The sequence below is a fragment of the Aricia agestis genome, chromosome Z (assembly GCF_905147365.1).
Source record: "Aricia agestis chromosome Z, ilAriAges1.1, whole genome shotgun sequence".
NCBI lineage: Eukaryota > Metazoa > Arthropoda > Insecta > Lepidoptera > Lycaenidae > Aricia > Aricia agestis.
The window spans coordinates 8,325,146-8,334,800 of NC_056428.1; the positions used below are offsets into that span (position 1 = coordinate 8,325,146).

A 9,655-nucleotide genomic window follows, 5' to 3' on the forward strand; every position below is an offset into this window, starting at 1 on the left:
AAAATAACGCTACTTTTGCAACGGCCTTCGTACCGCAGGTATCCAATGGAATTCCGTCAGTCCGTTTCAACTCAAATTGTTTAAAAAATTGCAATTTCTTCACGAAAATATGTCTTATGCCAATGCATAACTTAGATGGATCTGGGTTAAACTTAACATTAACATTCCTTTACAAATACGAAGAATGGATGAGCTAACTTGACAACTAATCTGCTAACATGCACAAGTTGGCCCAATGCCATGGGCGTAGTCAGGCTTGGGCTCAGGGTGGGGCAGCAGTCAACCTACCAAAGCGGCGGGAGCGCTGCTGGTAAAGGAGAACCGTCAAAAATGACGTTTTTGTATAATGGCAGCGAACGCCACGTTCATTTAAAGCCTTGTCGAACTGTACGGATATTATGATTGTAGTTAGTTGAAAAAAAATTTTTTTTGTTTAGTTAGGCACCTTATAGGTGCCAAACTATAAGGTGCCTAACTAAGCCAGGGTGGGGCAAGCACCCCAGCTTGCCCCAGTGTGGCTACGCCCATGCCCAATGCCAACACTGGGAGAACACAATTACCTACCTAACTTGAATGAAGAGATTAACAGAATATTATGTACATGTCTTCTTCTTTGTCTTCTTTGTCCACCCCATGTTCCCAGTTCATCTGGGGTCGGGTCTCCCTGTACGTTTGCGCCAGAATTTTCTGTTCTGGGTTGTCTCAGTAGTTAGGCTTTCCTGGTCCATCTCTCTCTTGATGTTGTTCCACCAGGTTGCGGGTGGTCTTCCTGGTCTCTTGTACACGTTTGGTATATTGAGGACTTTCTTTACGGTGTAGGCATCGTCTCTTCTTTGTATGTGACCGTCAACATCGATAATGCGCTGTTTCAGGTTTTTGTCCAGGACGATGCCTACTCCGTTTCGCTTATTTGTGGTACCATAATATAAGAGTTGGTAATTGTTTCCAATGTCCCTTGATTTAGAGCCCTTCCACTTGGTTTCTTGGACGCAGCAGGCGTTTATCTTTCTTTTTTGTAGTATGTCGCTAAGCTCTTTACTGCGTCCCGTCATAGTGCCGATGTTCCAAGTCGCCAGTCTTAATTTATGATGACTTAAAATGGTAGATTGCGAACACAAGTTCTTGTCAAAATCGTCGCTTGGGGGGGACGCCCTAGCATGTTTCTTCTTTTTCGCATTCTGTGTCGCATCTACGTCGCTTCGGGGGTACGCCCTAGCATTAGAGTCCCATATATTATTCTTACTTTTCATCATGTACAGGGAGGAGAGTTTTGGCTTTAATTTTACGGCCGGTTGCCACCTGACGCCAAGGTTGTGCTTCTACCTGGAGAAATTTGGGCGCCGCCGTTGGCTCATCTAGGAGCTCTTCCGCCGCCATCCCTTCTGTACGACCCAACCTAGTCGCACAGCACTACTAGTGGCCTCTGCTTCGATTTCCTCAAAGAAGCCTATTAGCAGGGGTTTGATACGGAGTTTCCTTCTCCGGCCTGTTGGTCCGCGAGGGCTATTTTATTTCACCCTTACCCTCCAGCTGCCCTTTTCAAGGCTGCTTGGCGAGTATTCCCCTATCCGCCACCTGGGGACGCGTCCTCTAGGGGTCAGGCTCCCCCGAGGAGAATATTATGTACATGTATTAAGCTTAAATGTCAACATTTCCATAAACTAATCATTAATTCTTTGAGTGTGGTCGTCAGTAGATTCAAGGGATATGACCAATATTAAATATTTGAATTTCAGGTGAACTACTCGCATGCGTCTCGGCTGAAAGGCTTCGTCCGTCTTGACCTGAAATATTTGACTCCGTTCTTCACTCGGCGGTTCACACACCAGGTAAACAACTCATGTATTTCTTATCCCTTGATTACACCTGCCGAGTAGTGTGGCGAGACAGTGGTGAGACAGTGCTCTCGGCCAAATTGATCGGCCGAGAGCACCGAATGCTCTGCCGAGAGCACTATCTCGCCACTTTACTCGGTAGGTGTAATCATGTCATTATCTAAGGCTGGAAAGGTGACTTTCGTTGTAATTTTCGGGTATTGAATATGTATGTCAACCTATAACTGTAACCTTGTCGCATGTAGCATTTAAAAAATGTAAATAAGTGTAAGTTTTTTTTTACATACAATGCAAATCTTGTAATGACTTGCGAAACAAAATAAATGTTTTCGTATTACCACAAAAAAAGTACAGTCTGTTCAGAAATCAGAGTCATTTTGCCTTTATGACAAAAACATAATAATCTTCTTTTGTTTTATAAACTTCTTATTAAAGAAGTAAAGAGCCTGCTGTCAGAAATATCAAAGCACGCTAGCCTCGCCTACACACCCCGCTATCTTCCAATCGTGATATTATAATGATTCCATGAATCGTGCCACCGAGCATTGTGCTTTGCACTGCAGCTAATTGTGAACAATATCGCGTAACAACGGTCCCCGCATTATAGCACGAAAGTAAAGGCAATCTATATATATAAAACTGAAAGGTGACTGACTGACTGATTGACATAGTGATCTATCAACGCACAGCCCAAAAGAAATTTGGCATGCAGGTAGATGTTATGACGTAAACATCCGCTAAGAAAGGATTTTGATAAATTCCAACCCCAAGGGGTTCAACTAGGGGATGAAAGTTTGTATATAATAATACTTCTTAACGCGAGCGAAGCCGCGGGCGAAAGCTCGTATGTGATATTATAAATAAACATAGGTGACATAATTACACAGACTGACATTGATGCAATCATAAATAATAGCAAAGAATTATCGGAACCCCATGACATTAGTGAATCATTCAACAATTACTATATTATACAATTGACAAATAAAAATAAATTTAACTTTGATAGGAACTATATTAATTCGACTTTAACAAATAATAGCCCGAATACTATATTCTTAAAGCCGACAGACCAATACGAAGTAAATAGTATTATTAAAACCTTAAATAACACAAATGCAGTAGGATTTGATAATCTTAAAACTAAAATAATAGCGGCATGCGCCAAACATATAAGCCAACCTCTGAGTTTCTTAATAAACTTATCATTTGAGGAAGGCAGCTTTCCAGAATTATTAAAGAAATCTATTATTAAACCGCTATTTAAAAAGGGATACCTTACTGATATGAATAATTACCGTCCTATTTCATTGATACCGGTATGTCGAAAATTTTTGAAAAAAGTATTCTAAAACGATTATATGATTTTGTCTTATATCATGGAATACTGAAAAGCGAACAGTTTGGATTTAAAAAGAACAGCAATACCACATTAGCTTGCTTTGATCTCATTAAATATATTACTGAGTCGATCAATGACAAGAATCTTGTAGCAGCCATTTTTCTGGACATGACAAAAGCGTTCGACTTTGTAGATCACAAACTGCTTCTTTACAAGCTTGAATGTTACGGCATACGAGGTAAGGCAAATAGTTGGCTTAAATATTATTTATCCAATCGTCTACAATGTGTAGAAATATCCAGATAAAAAAATGGTTTCAAAAGAGTTATCAGATCAAAATGTTTAATTAATGCGTTTGGCGTTCCTCAGGGAAGTATCCTAGGCCCTTTTCTGTTTTTACTTTATATCAATGACTTCGCAATGCTATTGATCATAAAACAGTATTATTCGCTGATGACACAACTTTGGCAATTAAATGTAAAAATAATCAATTATTTCAAAACTTGATAAAAAACATACTTGACAAAATATTAAAATGGCTTGAAAACAATAACTTAAAAGTAAATCTAAATAAGACAAAAATTATACAATTCGGACACTCTAAGACACAAAAATTAACCTTGACATACAATATAATAAATAATAATACAAACATTGACATGGTAAATAACACAAAATTTTAGGACTAATCATTGATGATCGCTGCGACTGGAAATTACACGTAGAACATGTTTGTAGTAAATTGGAAAAATTTGTCTACACAATAAAAAAAATTACGAATTTTGGTATCGGTTGAAGCAGCTCTAAATGCCTACCATGCTTATGTATCCTCTGTACTTTCATACGGTCTATTATTGTGGGGCAACTCAGTTGAAGTTGAAAGAGCTTTTAGAGTACAAAAAAAATGCGTTAGAGCAATATGTGGAGCGTGGTCACTGGATAGCTGTAAACCATTATTTGAAAAATTTCACATTTTACCTTTACCTTGTATGTACTTAAGAGATATTAATGTATTTGTGAAACGGCATCCAGAATACTTTATACTAAGTGCAAATGCAAATGGAAGAACCGCCCCACCAAGAAATAATTTTAAATTATATGCCTCAGTGTAGACTTGATATTTTTAAACAAAATGTATACATTAATGCCATCAAAATATATAATAAAGGCATGTATTTAAATCAATATCTGTATATTCCCGTTTCTCGATCAAAATATTTGAAAGTTTCACCAAAAATACTGACTTGCACACTAATTATGCACCCTAAATAATGCGAATTCAGCATACTTATTTAAAGTTATTTGCGAAACTGTTTTACTGAACGAATAACTATTATAAAAATAGTGTATCTAACATTTCCTTAGTTCAACAAACATACTACAACTTTTTAAAGGAGAACCATCACCTAAATTACTTTTAGGAACATCATTTATCTATACTAATATTATAAATGCGAAAGTATCTCTGTCTGTCTGTCTGTCCGTCTGTCTCGCTTTCACGCCAAAACTACTGAACCGATTGCAATGAAATTTTGTACACAGCTATTCTAGAGCCTGAGAAAGGACATAGGCTACATTTTGATGTGGGGAAATATCTTATTTCCATGAAAATATCGATGAAAATTAATTCGCATTGTAGTTCTTACATGTGACAGCAGATGTCGTTTTTATTGCCGATGGCTCCGTAGCTCATGTGGTTAAGCGCGTGGTCAGCGCTCTTCCGGGGGGTCCTGGGTTCGAGTCCCGCAGGCGGAACAAAAAGTTTTCAATGTTTCTGGGTCTTGGATGTGAATTAAATATTATATAATATGTATCATAATAATATTTCAAAAATCTTAAATATATTTTATGTATAATGTTGTAAAAAATCCAGAAATATATCGATGCAATGAACATATTTTTAGTTCTAATATATGACAAAGATGGCGTTTTATTTTTTACTTCATTGTAACATAGAACTAATCATACTTATTATGTTTTTGTTTATAGTTTTTAATACGTTAGAATATTATGTTTAATAATATTATCACTTGGTATAATAATAATAAATCTATCTTATAGAATTCCTACTGCATTTCTAATTATGTGACAAGTTGACAACAGAAGGCGCTCTAAAATAAAGGACTTCGAGTGTACCGTGTTGGCCTATATTCCACCCAGAAAATATATCAATGCAATGAACATTTTAATTCTAATATATGAAAACAGATGGCGTTTTATATTTTACTTCATTGTAACAGATTACAGAACTAATCATACCTACTTTATTATATTGTTTTTATTATTCATAACTAGCTGTTGCCCGCGACTTCGTCCGCGTGGACTTTAGTTTATAACGCGCGGTGTCAACAAAATTTGTGTCAAATTTAAAAACTTTTTAAAACCCTGGTAAGTGGTACCTCTAGGGCCGCGCTACACCGAAATGGCAGCGCTGAAAGTGCTGGATTCGCCGCTGCCATTCAAGTGTAGCGCGTCGTGAGCGCGGCCCTTAATTAATCAAAATACAGAAAAACAGCGGTGCAGTGTGCACATAATCTATACTAATATTATAAATGCGAAAGTATCTCTGTCTGTCTGTTTGTCTCGCTTTCACGCCAAACGCCAAAACTACCGAACTGATTGTAATGAAATTTTGTATACAGATAGTCTAAAGCCTGAGAAAGGACATACTTTTTTACTGGAATAAAGGGTTGTAAGGGGGTGAAAATGCGTAAATTTGTTCAAATTAAGTTAGTTCCAAAAGTCATAATAGATGGCGCCGTACGTCTTCTACATCGCGCTGACGCTTGCTCAAAAGTCTTTCTATAAGAGGTGGTATCATCTTACATCCAAGTTTCGATTTTTTTCGATTGTTATATCTATTCTACGTTATTAAATAACTCAGTACTTTATCTATGCAGTGACGTAACCTTAAATCTATCAATCAAAGAGAATATAATCACTACGTTTTACTATCAATGATAAATAGTTTATGGGTAAAGTTATTGCTGGGCTAAATAAGCTTTAAAATTTGGCATAAAATATGAAGTTTAATATAAAAAAATGAAATACTTATTGTGTGCACACTGCACAGCTGTTTTGATTTAAGGGGTACCAGGGTTTTTTTATAAAAGCTTTTGACACCAATTTTGTTGACATCGCGCGCTATAAACTGAAGTCCACGCGGACGAAGTCGCGGGCAACAGCTAGTTCTAAATAAAACTCAATTTAATCTGTCATGTTCATATAATTAAGAACACATAAAAATCATCAAGTGCTAACTTAACATGGACTAAACTTTGGCACAGTGAATGGTAATCAGTTTATAAACAATAATAATAAACAATCGGCAAAGAGCGAGTCGGATTCGCGCATAAAGGGTTCCTTACCGATATATTGCAAAATAATTAAGCCTCCGGCTTAGGAATTACACTCTAGGGGTTGACAAGCTACTAAAGAAAAAAAAAAACAACTGGCTTCAATTATGAGTCGACGGAGCCCCGCTACGCGGGGCTTCTGCTTCTGCGTGGTTCACAAAAAATAACCACGATGGCTAAGGCGGGATCTACGCTGCGCTACGCTCCCGCCTTAGCCATCTAACCTAACCCAATCAAGTCGTATTGGGCCAACTTGGCCAGGCCAGTAGTGAATTTTGATAATTTTCTTAATTTTTGTCAAGAAACCTTGAATTATATAGTTTTGGAATGATAAAATCTTTCACCATATCTCATCATGATTACCAAAAATCTTTGTCGCTAACACAGAAATAGATCAAGAATCAAGATAATATATCTGTGGTCCCTAAAGAATAAAGAGCGAGCGCAAAAGAGTGAAGTGCGGCGTTAGATGAGGAGGCCCCAACATGTTTATCCGTAAAACAGAGAAACAAAAAGAAAATAAAGTTAGGTTAAAAATGTTTTAGTTGCACGATTTGTCAATTTGTAGACTTGTTTTTGATAATAGAAATTGATTTTGTTGTGGTGCACATTTCGATATCGTTTTTAAAAATTCCGTTGTAAGATTGTCCAATGGGGATTGTCCATTTTTTTTTAATTTTGCTCATTACAAAAACATTTCGAGGAATAAGGTCAGTGACCGTTTTTCTGTATATGAACGAAAAAAATACCCATTAGTTACTTATATTTTTGAACACATATGTTTAACCTTAGTTTGACCTTCAATGGCGTTAAATTAGCAATAAATTCGACCAACATTACGTTTCGAACTTTTGGTAAGCTTCTCGTATCAGCTTTCACATAATGAGAACTTGCATTTGACGAACCAGCCTTTATAAATAAGATTGAAAGGAAATTTAAAACATACTCAGAGGTCAATTGTCCGCCGATGATGACGTCAGAGCGAAACTTTAAAAATTTATTGAGAAAAAACTAGCCAATGAATTTCAAAATTATTTAATTTATATTCTTAAAATACCCTATTTTAACGAAAAAAAATATAAAAAGTACATGTGATTTTTTTTGGACAATGCCCATTTAGAGTGCAAGTTAGAATTTTTGACCGACTTCCAAAAAGAAGGAGGTAATACGTTCGGCTGTATGTATTTTTTTTATGTATGTTCAACGATTACTCAGCCGTTTGTGGTTCGATTTACAAAATTCTTTTTATGTTGTATAGGGTTTGACTCGAATTTGGTACCATGTTCATAAAAGTGGTGACCTGATGATGGGATCCATGAGAAATCGAGGGAACTCCCCAAAATTTATATGAAAACATATAGTGATTTCAATTTTTTCTGAAGTTTTTCAGGCATATACTACCAAAAAGTAAGATTTTGCACCAGGATGTACCCTGGTTCCGAAGGTACCCAACAGAACTTTTGAATCTTTATAGATACAAGTTTGAGGATTTTGGCTTTATTTAAACTACTCCAAGCAAAAGCCAATGAATCCTACATTATTTCTGCTGAACATAGGCTAAATTTTATTTTGGAAAAAATTGGGTTTCGTAAGATATTTGGGTTTTTCGGACGCCAGGTGTGAAATCAACCAGAAAAGTTACTTATTTTGCGAACGCTGCCGAAACTATAGAACTATTAAATTTTCTAAGTATCTTATAAATATCTATAAAAAAGTCCGCGTACACACTATACTTATCTATGTCGAGTGAGGCACAATAACCATTTTTCTATTTAAAATCTTGAATTTTTTATGGACTACATTTAAACGCGTTTATTTTACTTATGCTATTAATCCTTATGAAAATGAATTATTTCATCACTGAGTACAGTTTATGTAGATAACATTTGGTCTTGGAATGATTAAAATTGAACGTTTAGTTTTGAAATTATGGCGAAATTACAATATAACGATAGTGGGCGTCACCAAGCGGGGGTGCGCGTGCGGGAGGAAGACAATCTGTGCAGTGTGCACTGTCTATGCATGATGCATCCCTTCGGATAATGACTGCGTCCGCGTCGTCGATGTCCTGGGAATCATTTTGCAGCCGTAACCCTTATGATATAACTATGACCGCTAGTAATAATATGTACAACTCTGAGACAACAAGCTATAATATAGCCTTGTGGTCTCATAGGTACTAAAAAGGGTAAAATTATTATTTTTTAACAAAAAATTAAAACCGACTTCCAAAGTAAAAACAAAAGTGATATTCTTAAAAATAATCTAAAAAGAATCAAATAATTACTATTCCTTATTACAGTGCCGTCTTTAGACTTCGCATAAACCTCAATTATTTCTGTACTCAATCTTCATGCTTTTGAAGTCGGTACCAGCTTACCTTAGCGTAAGTTCTATGTCAAGGATCTCAGAACTTTTCCGGGCTGGTAGCGACTTCAAAAGCATGAAGATTGAGTACAGAAATAGTTGAGGTTTATGCGAAGTCTAAAGACGGCACTGTAATAAGGAATAGTAATAGGCTTGTGGACTTTTTTTTTTCTTATTGATAATTGAAAGACCCTTAAAAAATAGAAACATCGCTGAAAGAATGACTCTGATAGCTTAAAAATTCACCAAGATATGACAATTCAAACATCTCATAAAATAGACCTGCCGGAAACGCTCCATACAAAGTGCTACGAAAGACTGACGTCACTCTTTCGTAGTTTGTACGCATCGGGAGAGAACTTTGTTCGGTAGGTATATTAAATATTGCGTTTATGAAAGTGGTTTCATAACAAAAGTTGCTTTTAATTGCATAAGTTATCGATTGGTATACAAATATTAAGAAATTTAATTGAAAAAAAATCGACTTGATTATCTAACTTTGAAGGCGCATAACAAAAAAAATTAAAATGCTATCGAGCTGTAATTTTGGGAACACTTATTTTTCACCGTGAACTCTTTATTTTATTAAAAAAAATTCACTAATCTCTGACCTTGTCATCATCCCTATTATTTGATTCTTTTTAGATTATTTTTAAGATTATTACTTTTGTTTTTAGGGTTCCGTACCTCAAAAGGAAAAAACGGAACCCTTATAGGATCACTTTGTTGTCCGTCTGTCCGTCTGTCAAGACCCT

The 9,655-nt window shown here is 36.1% G+C and overlaps 1 protein-coding gene across 1 annotated transcript in view; it reads left to right on the top strand.

Annotated features, from left to right (window-relative positions):
• LOC121739454 (sodium/hydrogen exchanger 8) overlaps positions 1-9,655 on the top strand; it is a 28,036-nt gene that overhangs the window by 14,887 nt on the left and 3,494 nt on the right. Inside the window, exon 6 of the mRNA XM_042131942.1 lies at positions 1,737-1,829. Coding sequence (XP_041987876.1) covers positions 1,737-1,829 — 93 coding nt within the window. The remainder of the gene's footprint in view (positions 1-1,736; positions 1,830-9,655) is intronic.